We start from the raw sequence: 15,197 nt of genomic DNA on the forward strand, positions 1-15,197 counted from the left end.
AAAATTAGTTACACCTTTTATGCTCAACCTTAATAGCCTGAGACTTTTTGGTACAAAATTTGCATTTCACTGTATGGATTCCCCAGCCAACTGAGACTAGGATGGGAAAGGGAACAGGGCATGAATCATTGTGTTGTTCATAGAATCATAGAATCATAGAGTTGGAAGAGACCACAAGGGCCATCGAGTCCAACCCCCTGCCTAGCAGGAAACACCATCAGAGCACTCCTGACATATTGTTGTCAAGCCTCTGCTTAAAGACCTCCAAAGAAGGAGACTCCACCACACTCCTTGGCAGCAAATTCCACTGTCGAACAGCTCTTACTGTCAGGAAGTTCTTCCTAATGTTTAGGTGGAATCTTCTTTCTTGTAGTTTGGATCCATTGCTCCGTGTCCGCTTCTCTGGAGCAGCAGAAAACAACCTTTCTCCCTCCTCTGTGTGACATCCTTTTATATATTTGAACATGGCTATCATATCACCCCTTAACCTCCTCTTCTCCAGGCTAAACATGCCCAGCTGCCTTAGCCGTTCCTCATAAGGCATCATTTCCAGGCCTTTGACCATTTTGGTTGCCCTCCTCTGGACACGTTCCAGTTTGTCAGTGTCCTTCTTGAACTGTGGTGCCCAGAACTGGACACAGTACTCCAGGTGAGGTCTGACCAGAGCAGAATACAGTGGCACTATTACTTCCCTTGATCTAGATGCTATACTCCTATTGCCTGAGACTTTTTGGTACAAAATTTGCATTTCACTGTATGGATTCCCCAGCCAACTGAGACTAGGATGGGAAAGGGAACAGGGCATGAAGCATTGTGTTGTTGGGTAAGCACAGGCTCTGGAACTGCTTTCCTTTGTGAAACCATGAGAAAGAACTACATCGGAGCTAGCATTTTTTCCTTACTCCCAGTTCTACAGGTGTATGAAATTTTTAGACTTACTATGCGCCTTGTTGGGCATTCATCCCAAGAGAAAGGTTGCTTCTGTAAGCAAGGATCTAAAACTCTGTGTGTTCTGTTTTGCAGGGAATGGGAAGCAAAACTTTTGCTGGTGCAGGAGATCCTGGATGAATGGCTCAAAGTTCAGGCCACTTGGTTGTATCTGGAGCCAATTTTCAGTTCCCCTGACATTATGGCTCAGATGCCTGAAGAAGGGAGGCGATTCACCTCTGTGGACAAAACATGGAAGGACATCATGAAATGTGCCATCCAGGTAAACATTTGTTCTGTTTTTGAAACAGCATGCATAACGTGGTCTATGAGCAACCCATATGATCTAGAAATCAGAAAAGAACTACTGATGGTAACAAAAAGGGAATTGTGGTTTGTCTTACTAAGCTCAAAAACACTTCTAAAAATCAATTCAGAAATAAAGTCTGTCCTAAACTAAATTTCACATGCTGAAAACTATCCTGTTGAAAAGTAACCATTGTTAACTTGAAGGAATATTAGGAAGAATGCATGTAATTGTAGGAATGAAAGACATTATAATTGTGAAAGGCAACTCAGTGTCTTGAACTTACTCTGATGTTTACTAAGTAGCATCAATTTCAAGCGGGGTTACTTTCAATTACAGTGGTACCTCGGGTTACATACGCTTCAGGTTACAGACTCCGCTAACCCAGAAATAGTGCTTCAGGTTAAGAACTTTGCTTCAGGATAAGAACAGAAATCGTGCTCTGGTGGCGCGGTGGCAGCGGGAGGCCCCATTAGCTAAAGTGGTGCTTCAGGCTAAGAACAGTTTCAGGTTAAGAATGGACCTCCGGAACAAATTAAGTACTTAACCCGAGGTACCACTGTACATGCATTTTGGGCTGCAACTGTATATCTGGTCCTCAGTATGCTTGCTCAGAAGTAAGTCCCAATAACGTCAGCAAAACTTAAATTGCAGTTCTGGAATACACCGCTGGGAAGCACAGTGAACTTACTTCTGAATAAGCATGCAAGTAAGGAGCCTCTTTACGCCCGTCGTTCAGCCCTGACACTGAGGTCCAGCTCCGAGGGCCTTCTGGCAGTTCCCTCACTGCAAGAAGTGAGGTTACAGGGAACCAGGCAGAGGGCCTTCTCGGTAGTGGCGCCCACCCTATGGAACACCCTCCCATCAGATGTCAAGGAAATAAACAACTATCTGACTTTTAGAAGACATCAGAAGGCAACCCTGTTTAGGGAAGTTTTTAATGTTTGATGTTTTATCCATGTTTTTAATATTCTGTTAGGAGCCATCCGGAGTAGCTGGGGAAACCCAGCCAGATGTGCAGGGTTTAAATAATAAATTATTATTATTAATATTAGGCTGCAATCCTGTGCACACTAGGCATTGTGGGAGACACTGAGCTGCCCCTGTTCCATGTCTCCATGTCTCTTTCACCCCCTCTTCCCAGTAATGTCTACTTCAACACGATATGTGAAATAGTGTCGTTCCGGCTGTCAGCAGCCATTGGGGGTGGGGGTGGAGCATAGGCAATGCAAAGTCCCGTAATGCGTTTGTTAAACTAGATGTTATAAGGAACAGAGCAAAGCAGTCACAGTAGCCCAATGACCCGTATTATGCCTATTCTGTCCTTATTAGAGGATAAACCACAGGGAACTCAGTGGGATCAGGCCCTTAGGTTGCAGCCCTGTGCACACTTAATTGGCACTAGGCAAGTGAAGCCTAACCGTGCAAAGGTTTGGATTTGCATGTCGTAAAAACGTGGCGTTGAAAATGTCATCTGCTCCTTTGTAGGTCGAATGTAAAAGTTCTGGGTGCAAGTCTTGGTATCCCTGCCTTATTACAAGACATAATCAGGCTGATCTTGAAGTGTGTGTGTGTGTGTGTGTGTGTGTGTGAGAGAGAGAGAGAGAGAGAGAGAGAGTGTTTGTAGCCATAGAATCATAGAATTGGGGGACAACAAAGATCCTCTGCTCTCTGTGATATTTTCATTTCATTTCCCTGTTTTTCTTTAGCTTTGCTGCAATGTAATTATAAAAACTCCATAAAAATTATTTGACGACTGAAAATAAAGCTCAGTACTTAAGACGAACAGTCTGGTAGCTCATCCTGCCATTCCATTTCCACGTGCATTAACTCTCAGGATCCTTTCCCCAGAAGGTGGCAGTGTGTGTCTAGGATTAGCAACTGGGTTTTATAGTTGTGAACAAAAATCCCCTATCGTTGTAAACTAAATTTAAGCCTGTGCGTTGATTTTCTGACTTGCTGTTGTGTTTTATAATTGCTGCGAAAAACTGTAAAAATCCCCATTGCCCTGTGTTTTACCCCAGATTTGAATAGGCTTTATCTGTGTGGCTCAGAGCAATGAGGACGAAATTGCTCTTTTGATTTCGTCCTGGCTTTTGATTAAACGAATCGAATAAAGGCGTGATCTTTATCAACGTGGGAAGAGAAATGGAAGTTAAAATATCTTAGGATAGGGAATTTGGCATAATAACAGACCAGAGATTCTTTTTCCATGCCCTGGCTTTGCCGCAGTGGAGTTTTAATTCCCCCCCCCCACCCGCAAGATATCCGCAAATAGCATCAGTTCTCTGTAAAATCTTGATCCATGACTGCCTTGTTTATTCCTGATGTTCCATCACAGTTGTAGCTGTGAAATATAGCCAGAGGGAATCGTGAAAATGGGTGGCTGTAGCCTGTGCTAAAATGTGCTAAAATGTACATTTATTGCATCTACCGCTTGAGGGTGCTCATGTGGCGTCAATCAGAGCATTTTTCTCCGGGCAGAGGGTGAAAGGGCATAGAAAGCATCTGGGGGACAGGAAAGATTACCCAAAGCTTATTTTATTATTTTCAATTATTACATTTGTATACTGCCTTATACCTGCAGGTCTCCGGGCGGATGCAACATAAAATCACAATTTAAAAACCCAAAATACAGTCATACCTCGTGTTGCGTTTGCTTCAGGTTGAGCTTTTTCAGGTTGCATCCCGCGGCGACCTGGAAGTACCGGAAAGGGTTACTTCTGGGTTTCACCGCTCATGCATGCGCAGACGCTCAAAATGACGTCACGCGCATGCGCAGAAGCAGCAAATCACGACACGCCCAGACGCGGGTTGCGTTCTTCTCATGTTGCAAACAGGGCTCTGGAACGGATCCCGTTCGCAACCACAGCTACCACTGTACATAATAAAAGTAAAAAACAAAAATAACCCCCCCAACACATTTTAAAAGGCCATTGGATGTCAAGAAATAGCAGTGCCAAGGATACTTTGAGAAGGAAAATGTGTTTTGTAGGGATGGTGTACATCAGGGATCAGCAAACTTTTTCAGCAGGGGGGTGGTCCACTGTAACATCAGACCAAGTGGGGGGCCAGACTATATTTTGGGGAAAAAATAATGAACAAATTCCTATGCCCCACAAATGCATTTTAAATAAAAGCACACATTCTATTCATGTAAAAACACAAGGCAGGCCCCACAAATAACCCAGAGATGCATTTTAAATAAAATGATACATTCTACTCATGTAAAAACATGCTGATTCCTGGACCGTCCGCAAGCCGGATTTAGAAGGTGATTGGGCCTGATCCGGTCCCTGGGCCTTAGTTTGCCTACCCATGGTGTACATAGTCAAGGAAGCATGCTGATTCCAAGTTCAGTCACTCCAGTGTAACAAGATTATTTGAAAACATTTCTACTTAAGAGTAAAGGAATGAGATGTGAGGGAGGAGTGTCTGCACGGGTAGCGTAACATTTAAATCTGTTTCCCCATTCATGTAGCTTATTGCCATACTCAGGTCATTGGGTTTGGGATCATTGTCTTAATTATGGGCACAAAATAAGCGTTTAAGCATCTTTAAGTTCAAGTTGCCAAAGGGAAGCAGCTGTCTAGACTACACAGGATTTCTGACTGCAGGATCCATATCATGCAGAGAGGGAGAAGTGAGAGAGGGTCAGTGGTTGGAAGAAGCTGACATTGGCTGGAGGAAACCAAACACAACCCTATCTCTGCATGTTAAATCTTCTTATTCTAGTTGTCTTCTTATTCTAATTGATGAAGTACAGGTCCATAGCTGAGTATTAAATATTTTCATCCCGATGACCCTTAAGGGAAACAGGTAACTGCAGCAATTTCCTGCCCTGTCCATTCAAATGGAAAAATATATACAGTGGAACCTCGGGAAGGAAGGGAAGGGAGTTTGGACTTGATACCCCGCCTTTCACTCCCCTTAAAGAGTCTTAAAGCGGCTAACAATCTCCTTTCCCTTTCTCCCCCACAACAAACACCCTGTGAGGTGAGTGAGGCTGAGAGACTTCAAAGAAGTGTGACTAGCCCAAGGTCACCCAGCAGCTGCATGTGGAGGAGCAGGGAAGCAAACCCGGTTCACCAGATAACGAGTCCACTTCTCTTAACCACTATACCACACTGGCTCTCGGGTTACGGTGGGGATCCGTTCCAGAGGCCCTGCCGCAACCTGAAAACGACACAGCCGAAATCATCACTTCTGCGCATGGGTGGTGCGATTTAGCGCTTCTGCGCGTACATGAACAGCACGATCCCAGAAGTAATCCATTCAAATTCTTCCGGGTTTGTGCCAGTCGCAACCCGAGGGTTCCACTGTATACAAATTTTGCCATACTAGAACTAGGGCTGGGCGATATATCATCCAAAACCATATCCAAGTCCATATCATGATATCGGTTTCATAACCTTTGACCTGGCAATATATCGTGAATCATGATATGTGTGCGCTATCCGAAAATCACAGCGCGGGGAGAAACTGTGAAGCCAGCCAAGGCCTCTACATAGCTCCATCCTTATTTCAGACATAGTGATATATCAGTATATCGTGATGGTTAGCTGGTGATGGTATCACGATGTTGAAAACCAGATATCGCCCAGCCCTAATAGAACATACACACATCTTTGTATGCCTATTGACCTCCAGTGTAGTAGAGCAGTCAGGAAGAAGCAAAAGGGAATTCTGCAATATTTCAAAATCTGCCCGGATTTCAAATTTTTAAAACTTGATGGCAGTATATCATAGAAACATGGGATTTTAGAATTGGAAGGGATCAAAATCTCATCTAGTCTAACTTCCTGCTGTAAACGAATCTTTTGTTCAACGTGGGGTACACACCATGTTTCTCAGATTAAGAGTCTCATGCTCTACCAACTAAGCTATTCCATGGCACTTGACCTCAAATTTCATTATCTCCGTTCTAGAGGAAAGGTAAACAGTTAAAACCCACATTTACTAAATTTTGTTGAAAATAGTGGAACAGATACTGTCCGATATTAATTGCTGGCGAATGCCAGCTGTTAGTAGCTGTCAGATACTGATTGCTTCAGTTATTGCAGCTTGTCAGATACTAACCCTTACTCAAATGAGTTTTAATAAATAAACCGAGTAATTAATAACTAAATCTGCAGATGCCTTCTCTCCTCTGTAAAACTGAAGCGTGGGTGCCTCATCTTAAATGCTTCCTCTCATATGATGTTTGTTAAGATATGTTAAAAACAATTCGCTTTCTTTCTTTTTTAAAAAAAGTGTTGCTTAATTTAGTAAATGATTTTTTTAAAAAAGCGATTCATTAGTAAATTCATTTGTTAAAGGTCGCATGCCTGTTTCTTTTTTTAAAAAATAAGATTTTGTTAAAGCTTTTTCATAATACAATAAGATAAAGGAAACTAATCTAAATAAAAACAAAAACAGAGTGAGAGAGAGAAAAGAAAATACCAAAAGAAAGCCAAAGAATAGAAGGAAAAAGAGAGAGGAAAAAGAGGAAAAACAATAGGACTTCTGATTATCAGTCTGTCAGTTACATACGTAAAAGAAATTACTCAAAATATTCACTCTAGAATGACATCTGACTGATCTACTTTCTGTTAGGCAATATTTTCCCAATCCTCCAACCCAAATGTGCCAGATTAATTCGTTTTCCTTTTCACACAAGAAGTCCAAAAGGGGTTCCCTAATTACTGTTACTGATAAATATGAGCAATAGTTTTTCTCTAATCAAACATATCAACCTTATCTCCAATAACTTCAACAACCATTCCTCCATATTAAACAACAGTAAATCTTACTGTGTTCATACAAGAGTCTCTCTACATATATCAAAATAATATTCCACAGTTCTTTTCTTATTATGCATTCCTTAACTTGCACCCAATTCCATCACTTCCGTTCCCATTTCCTGTTGTATTTGCCATGGTTTTCCATCAGGTTGCACGCCTTTCTCTAATGTTACTGCATGCCAGAGTTATAAGTCAGCTGTCAAGATTCCAGCTGGTAACCTGTTGGGTGCTCTCAAATGTTGGCTATATACATGCCAGCTGTCAAATACTGTACAGTGTTGAAATAAGAGCTATGTTGAGAAGGCTCAGTGAATATTCACATATCTGTTTATTCCTTTGTTTATTTATTGAGAACATTTATATCCCACTGTCCCAGCTCGAGACTGAATGAGTCAAAGTGGCAAACAAGTACAGGATATTTTAAAAAGTTAAAAAAACAAAACAATGAGAAAGCTAACAGCAAAAATATCAGCAAAGCCACAACTGAAAAGTAGAGTAGGCAGAACGTGTTGGCCAAGGAAAAATTCAGGAGGTGATGAAATTCAGAAGCAGTTGAGAAGAGAGAAGAGGAGTTCAGTGATTTTTTTAAATAATTATTTTTAAATTTGTGTGTCCTTGCTTCTCAATTTGATCCATTTACATGGTTTTATATGTTTTGTGGTATATTATGCATTGTGACATGCCATTACTTTTATTGATTATACTTTAATAATTCTTTATTGTTATTGTTAAGTGTAAATTGTTTAATTATTATTTGCTGATATTTAATTTTACTGCTTACTTTTATATTCTAAAGGATTATTGAATGCTGCTTTATTTGATATAAGTTGATTATTTTAAAGTTATGCTTTTATTGCTTTTTTGTAATTAGGTGTTTCTTCCGCCTTGTGTATTCAGTCGTACCTTGGAAATTGAATGGAATCTGTTCCGGAAGTCCGTTCAACTTCAAAAATGTTCGAAAACCCAAGTATGGCTTCTGATTGGCTGCAGGAAGCTCCTGCAGCCAATCGGAAGCTGCAGAAGCCCCGTCGGATGTTCGGCTTCCAAAAGAACGTTTGAAAACTGGAACACTCACTTCCGGGTTTTGTTCGTTCTGGAGCTGATTTGTTCGGGAGCCAATGTGTTTGAGATCCAGTAGTAGTAATACAGAAAGGCGGTATACAGACTAAAAGTGAAAAGTGAAATGAAATGACATGTCAGTGCCACAGAAGGATCAAGGGAACTTTCAAATATGATTCATTATCAAAAATGTCCATGATTCATTATCAAAAATGTACATTATCCAAGATGATTCATTATCAAAAATATACAGAGGAAAATGGAGCCAATTCCTCTCACCTCTGGGCCTATCACCTTCTAGAGCAGAGATGTAAAAACAGTGACCCTCCATATCTTGTTGAACTACTGCTCCCAGAGTCCCATTCTCTTGGCCGCACTACCTGGGGCTGATGGGAGTTGGAGTCCAGCAACACTTAGCGTGTCACAGCTTCGTTGCTCCTTATTTTCGAGCAACTGAGACCCTAACACAACAACAACAACAACAACAACAACAACAACAACAACTGGCCTTTAGATTGAGATGGTGCTGATTTTCGTAATCCTTTCTTCCTTTCTTCAGGACAAGCATGTTCTGACGGTAGTGATGATAGACAAGATGCTGGAAAAACTGAAGAAATGCAACGAGTTCCTAGAACTGATTCTGAAGGGGCTGAATGAGTATTTAGAAAAGAAGCGCCTCTTCTTCCCCAGATTCTTCTTCTTATCCAATGATGAGTTGCTGGAGATTCTCTCAGAGACCAAAGACCCGACACGGTATATAGTATTGGTTGATAATTCACCGTAATTCACCTTAACAAAGTTTTCACATGCTATGAGGCAACAATGAACATATAGACACACAGACACCTGTCCTTATGTATTGAAAACGTTGCCATCCCTCCTGTTGTAGCCCTGACTTTATTTTTCACTACTGTATTTTCTGGCGTATAAGACTACTTTCTAACCCAGGAAAATCTTCTCAAAAGTCGGGGGTCATCTTATACACCGGCTACACCAGCAGCTCCTGCAGCAACTCCCCACCAAAGGACAAAACGACAGCAAATTAAATCAGAGGACGCCAAGCTCTCTAGATGAAGCAGAAATATGTTTGAAAATTGGCCCCAGAAGCCCCCCCAATCACCAGCAACAGAACAACCCTGACTACTCCCGGTAGTAGACCACTAGCAAATTCCACGAGAGTGGCTCAACAAAAGCAGTAAAAAAAAACCCCAAAAGCAATAACCGAGTGAAGTTCAGCGACGTCCTAGCGACTGAGGAAGTGAGCCAAAGAGGAAGCCCTCCGGCTCACTCCTCTGTTTAAATGGACCAGGCCACGCACCCCCCCCCCCAGCCACTGGGAAGTGGAGTGGATTTCAGAGCCGGACTGGAGACTGTTTTTTAAATTTTTTATTTGGTGTGCATTGGAAGAGGGGTAGTCTTATACGGCGAGTATATCCCAAACTGGAAAAGTTGGGGGTCGTCTTATACACCCAGTCATCTTATACGCCAGAAAATACGGTACTTTGTCTCCTGTGTCCCCTTCACAACAGGGGTAGGAAACCTTTTTCCAACTGAGGGCCACACTCCCTCCTGGGGCAAGCTTCTGGGGTCCACATGCCACTGATGAGTCAGGCAAAAGTGGAAAGAGCAACAAATGTAAATTTCAGCTTTGTACAATGGTCTATTTTCTCCATAAACTCTCACATCCTTCTCTATCATCCATCCAGGCAAACAAGATACATGATCCCTTGGGGGGAGGCAAACTGAGGCAGGGTGCGTGGGGTTGACGAGCGGAGCAAGTCCATGGGATTTCTGTAGATTTCGACACTTTGGATCATGATCTAGATTCGGATCCAGAGTGGATTGGAATGGGTCCAATCCCAGTTTACAAATGGGATTGTGTGTGAGATCATACACTGTCCTAGGCACTAATATAGATGGTGCTGACCTTTAAAGCCCTAAACGGCCTCGGTCCAGTATATCTGAAGGAGCGTCTCCACCCCCATCGTTCTACCCAGACACTGAGGTCCAGCGCCGAGGGCCTTCTGGCAGTTCCCTCACTGCGAGAAGCCAAGTTACAGGGAACCAGGCAGAGGGCCTTCTTGGTAGTGGTGCCCTCCCTGTGGAACGCCCTCCCAACAGATGTCAAAGAGAACAACAACTAGCAGACTTTTAGAAGACATCTGAAGGCAGCCCTGTTTAGGGAAGCTTTTAATGTTTGATGTATTACAGTATTTTAATATTTTTTTGGAAGCCGCCCAGAGTGGCTGGGGAAGCCCAGCCACATGGGCGGGGTATAAATAATAAATTACTATTATTATTATTATTATTAAATATAGATGCTCTGCACCCTAGATTTTGCAGATGAGATTCCATGGATTTAGAACTTGGACTCTTGTGTGTGGAGGTTCTATTGTAAATGTGAAGTCAAACATGCAACCATGGGGGGGAGCAGGTATGCTGTAGTATGGATGGGGGGCATTTTAGCCCCCCCGGGGGGGGCTCAGAAGCATCTCTCCAGATCTTCGTTTGTTTGTTTTTATTGAATTTATATACCGCCTTGTATCTGGAGGTCTCAGGGTGGTTCACAGAATAAAATCAAGACATAAAACCACAAAATACGTAATACAGTGGTACCACAGGTTAAGAACTTAATTCATTCTGGAGGTCTGTTCTTAACCTGAAACTGTTCTTAACCTGAGGTACCACTTTAGCTAATGGGGCCTCCCGCTGCCGCCGCGCTGCCACCACCCGATTTCTGTTCTCATCCTGAAGCAAAGTTCTTAACCCAAGGTACTGTTTCTGGGTTAACGGAGTCCGTAACCTGAAGCATCTGTAACCCGAGGTACCATTGTATAGATGGCATTGTTTTGTGGCTGGAATGTAGCTCCTCTCTCTTTTTCTGCTGGCCATGGCCACCTCTTGCACATGGCTATTGGAAGGTTGTCCACAAAAGGAATGTGCTGAAAAAGTTTCTCTGCCCCTACTTACAGGAAATGGGCAGCGCTAACAGAAGACTCTTGATCCTTGTACAGGTTGAAAGTCTGTACAAGACTGATGGTGTGAAGCAGTCAGGCCTTCGGCACGAATAGCTGTCTGACAAATGGGTCAGAAGGATGGTTATTGATCACAGTGGTAAAATAACATTGGGTGGCTGTCTTAATGCTTGCTGGAAACTGTTCCAGATGTACTTACAGAACACTTAAGCACAACACCTCTCCACACACACACACACACACACACACACACAAACAACAACAACAAATCTGAAATGAAAAATGCCCGAAATCATTTTATGTGTTAGGCAGCAAGGTAGATTTTTCGAAGTTACCTACTATTCCTGGTACATTCTAGCTATTTGCTGGAAATTTTCTAGGACTGTTCCAGTAGATGCTTATTTCCATGTTCAACATGTTTCAGAGAGAATTTACAGCAAATGGTACAGTATTTAATATGCAGAGTGTATTGTTTGTGAGACTGATAAATGGGGATGAAAAATGCTCTCTGTGGATAGAAGAAACTGCTCTGACTCATTGAGATAGTGTGAGGCTATTAATCTAAATATACAACACACAAACAACTTGTTCTTTGAAGGCGTCATAACTTGTTGCTTAACGCATCGTTTGTTTCTTAATTCCCCTCTTTCTTATTTCTGCAGGGTGAAGCCTCACTTGAAAAAGTGCTTTGAAGGAATTGCTAGTGTGGAGTTTACCGAAGTCTTGGATATCACGCACATGAAAAGCAGCGAAGGAGAAGTCATAGCCCTCATTAACACAATATCAACAGCTAAAGCTAGAGGTCAAGTGGAAAAATGGCTAGTTGAATTGGAAGCAGCGATGGTCAACTCCATCCACAAGGTAACATATATATCACATTTGGGTAAATGCCAAACAAATAGATAAAGCTAAACTACAGTAAGGGCAGGGATTAACATTCCGATTTAACCAAGTGAAGGGAGATGTACAAATTGAATAAATAAAAACAATAAAAGCAAAAAAGGAGCCTTAAATACACCAGTCAGATTAAATCAAATAAACAAGAAATATTCAGTGTTATGTTGGAGGGGATGCCGGGAAACAGGGAATTATGTTCACATGTGGTGGGGGTGTAAATATGTACAATTTTGGGGGCAAAGGGTGTTTAAAGAGATCACAGGGTTAAAGCTGACTGAAAGTCCAGAGGTAGCATTGTTCTCAATTTACGATGGGGGTGGAAGGTTTGCAGGCTAGGAATGACTTGCTCACAAATTTATTGACAGCTGCACGAATTATTATAGCTAGGAAGTGGAAGGGGCAAGCAGAATACAAAATGGAAGAATGGTATAAAGAGGTGTGGGATATAGCTGTTAATTATAAATTAACACATGCTATTAAGGTAAGATGGGGAATACGCGGGAGAAATGATTCTGAGGAGATATGGAGGATGTTTGTAGAATTTGTACTGTTAAAATGGAAAGGGGTCAAACCATCACAAGAGGCGTTGAAATTTTGGGAGGTTGGATAGTTACAATGGAATGGCCTCGGTGGTGGGGTGCACATTTTTATTTTTATTTGTTTATGTTTATTGCTTTGTACAAAAACATTCAACAGACTGAATAACCCCTGATCTTAACCAGGGGTTCATCTCTTTCATCTATAGCAGCTCACTCATTCCCTCTCTGTCTCTCACGCAAAAGAGGCCTCTACTCTGTGCCAACTCTGTGGCTGTTGAGCATCTTGAAACCTTTCACCAACTCCTCAATCCCTCTGGGCTCTCATCCTGAGAGGTGTGAATCTTTGCCCACAAACACCTACAGCAGAAACATCCCTCATTTTCATAGTAGCAACGGAGCAAAAAAATACAAACACAGAACGGAAAGAAGGGAGAAATAAGCCATGGCTGGTGTTTTTCCCTTTTTCCTGGTCCTGACACGCTCCCCACAAGTAGGGCTATGCGATACCTGGTTTCCAATATCGTGATACAGTGATTCCTCGGGTTAAGAACTTAATTCATTCTGGAGGTCTGTTCTTAACCTGAAACTGTTCTTAACCTGAAGCACCACTTTAGCTAATGGGTCCTCCTGCTGCCGCCGTGCCGCCAGAGCACGATTTTTGTTCTCATCCTAAAGCAAAATTCTTAACCCGAGGTAATATTTCTGGGTTAGCGGAGTCTATAACCTGAAGCGTATGTAATATGAAGCGTATGTAACCTGAAGCGTATGTAACCTGAGGTACCACCGTATACCACCAGCTGAACACTGTGATATACTGATACAGCCGCACCTTGGTTTTCGAACAGCCTAGTTCTCGAACATTTTGGCTCCCAAGCGATCAAAACCCAGAAGTGAGCGTTCTGGTTTCTGAACGTTCTTTTGGAAGCCGAATGTCCGATGGGGCTTCCGCGGCTTCCGATTGGCTGCAGCAGCTTTGGTTTCCGAACGTTTTGGAAGTTGGACGGACTTCCAGAACAGATTAAGTCTGAGAACCAAGGTACCACTGTATGTCTTTTGCTTGTCATAGTGTCATAGAATTGTAGAGTTGGAAGGGACCACGAGGGTCATCTAGTCCAACTACCTTTTGCCCAGATGTTTTTCTGGAATCTTAGATCACAAATATTACAGACTGTTAATGGTGAACCCTTCCTGCTAGCAGAGTTCTATCTGCCTGATACTGAGGGGGGAGGCTCATTGTGTGTGTGTGACATCACTTGTGCAACACACACATGTGATGCCACACGTCAGGAGGAGTCAATGTACCCTGCTGCCACCGCAGGAAGACCTGGCAGGGCCCCTCAAGATGGGGGGGGGGAGTGCTCAGCCCCACTTGGGGGGGCAGAGATGTCCGCAGCCCCATAGAATTGGTGCCTATGTCTGCTAATTATCTGACCCAATAGCAGCAGCTGTTTTAAGTTTTTGAAAATGTGTACATGCATGTGAACTGGACTGCTGCACTCAGAGAGGGCCTGATCCGCGCTGGAGGCTGTTGGTGTGGTGTAGCAGAGGACTCAAGGAGCCCCTATGTTATGCTGGCTCAAGGCCTCTGTGGGCAATCAGGGATCCGTAAACAGAGACGTCAGGAGGCCTCTTGGAAGAAATACACAGTGCAAAATTTGCTCTATCCATTAAAGGAGAAGGGGAAGTTGTTCAGTCTGAATCAATGCTTCCTGCTAGTATGTGATAATCAGAGCACAAGTGCTGTGGCTCCCCCTGACAAATTTACAGCTCAGTAGTATTTCCCATGAATTGGTTAACAGTGAAGGAAAAAACAAAACAAAAACTACAGTGCTAACAAAGTTTTATTGGAGCTGCAGCAAGAATAGCAAATGAAAGACAATTTCTGTGGGGTTTGCTGACAGCGTGCCACAGGATGAATACAGCCTGATTAAAAATGGTCAATTGGCAGCTTTCTTTTCTGAATCTGTTTTTGATGAAGCTCACTTCATTTGCTCTCTTGGTCTGTTTTTGGCATCCTTCGTGCCTTCCTTTCCTATTGTAGTTTTTATAAGACACTTTACTCCAATTCTCGTGGCTCAATGCTTAGACTGAAAAGCGTCGTTGAATGTGCTAATCTTTAAACACGTGGTTGCACTCCTTTTGTGTACAGTCAAGGCTAGAACAGGCTTCCAAACAATCCTTCCAGTGTACTTAGAGGTGGAAGTTGATTTGTTCCTCTCAGAGTGAAGGGAGAGCAATCTTCTTAAATTCAGGTGCTCAGAACCATGGGCAAGCTGCAAAGGGACGACATGTTTGCATTTTGTAAGATGTTGATCTGGTTCAGATGCTTGCTTGAGCTGAAGAGAGGAATAATAATAATAATAATAATAATAATAATAATAATTTATTATTTATACCCCGCCCATTTGGCTGAGTTTCCCCAGCCACTCTGGGCGGCTTCCAATCAAGTGTTAAAGACAACATAGCATTAAATATTAAAAACTTCCCTAAACAGGGCTGCCTTCAGATGTCTTTTAAAAAGAAGATAGCTGCTTATTTCTTTCACATCTGAAGGGAGGGCGTTCCACAGGGTGGGCGCCACTACCGAGAAGGCCCTCTGTCTGGTTCCCTGTAACCTCACTTCTTGCAATGAGGGAACCACCAGAAGGCCCTCGGTGCTGGATCTCAGTGTCCGGGCTGAACGATGGGGGTGATGCAATTTAGGCATTAT

The 15,197-nt window shown here is 42.7% G+C and overlaps 1 protein-coding gene across 1 annotated transcript in view; it reads left to right on the top strand.

The window, feature by feature from the left end:
• The window catches only part of DNAH7 (dynein axonemal heavy chain 7), a 152,997-nt gene that overhangs the window by 38,046 nt on the left and 99,754 nt on the right, over positions 1–15,197 (top strand). Inside the window, exons 18-20 of the mRNA XM_081023134.1 lie at positions 1,024–1,210; positions 8,636–8,829; positions 11,714–11,912. Of these exons, the coding sequence (XP_080879260.1) occupies positions 1,024–1,210; positions 8,636–8,829; positions 11,714–11,912 (580 nt within the window). The remainder of the gene's footprint in view (positions 1–1,023; positions 1,211–8,635; positions 8,830–11,713; positions 11,913–15,197) is intronic.

Source organism: Podarcis pityusensis, assembly GCF_964106645.2.
Source record: "Podarcis pityusensis genome assembly, chromosome: 1".
Classification (NCBI taxonomy): Eukaryota; Metazoa; Chordata; class Lepidosauria; order Squamata; family Lacertidae; genus Podarcis; species Podarcis pityusensis.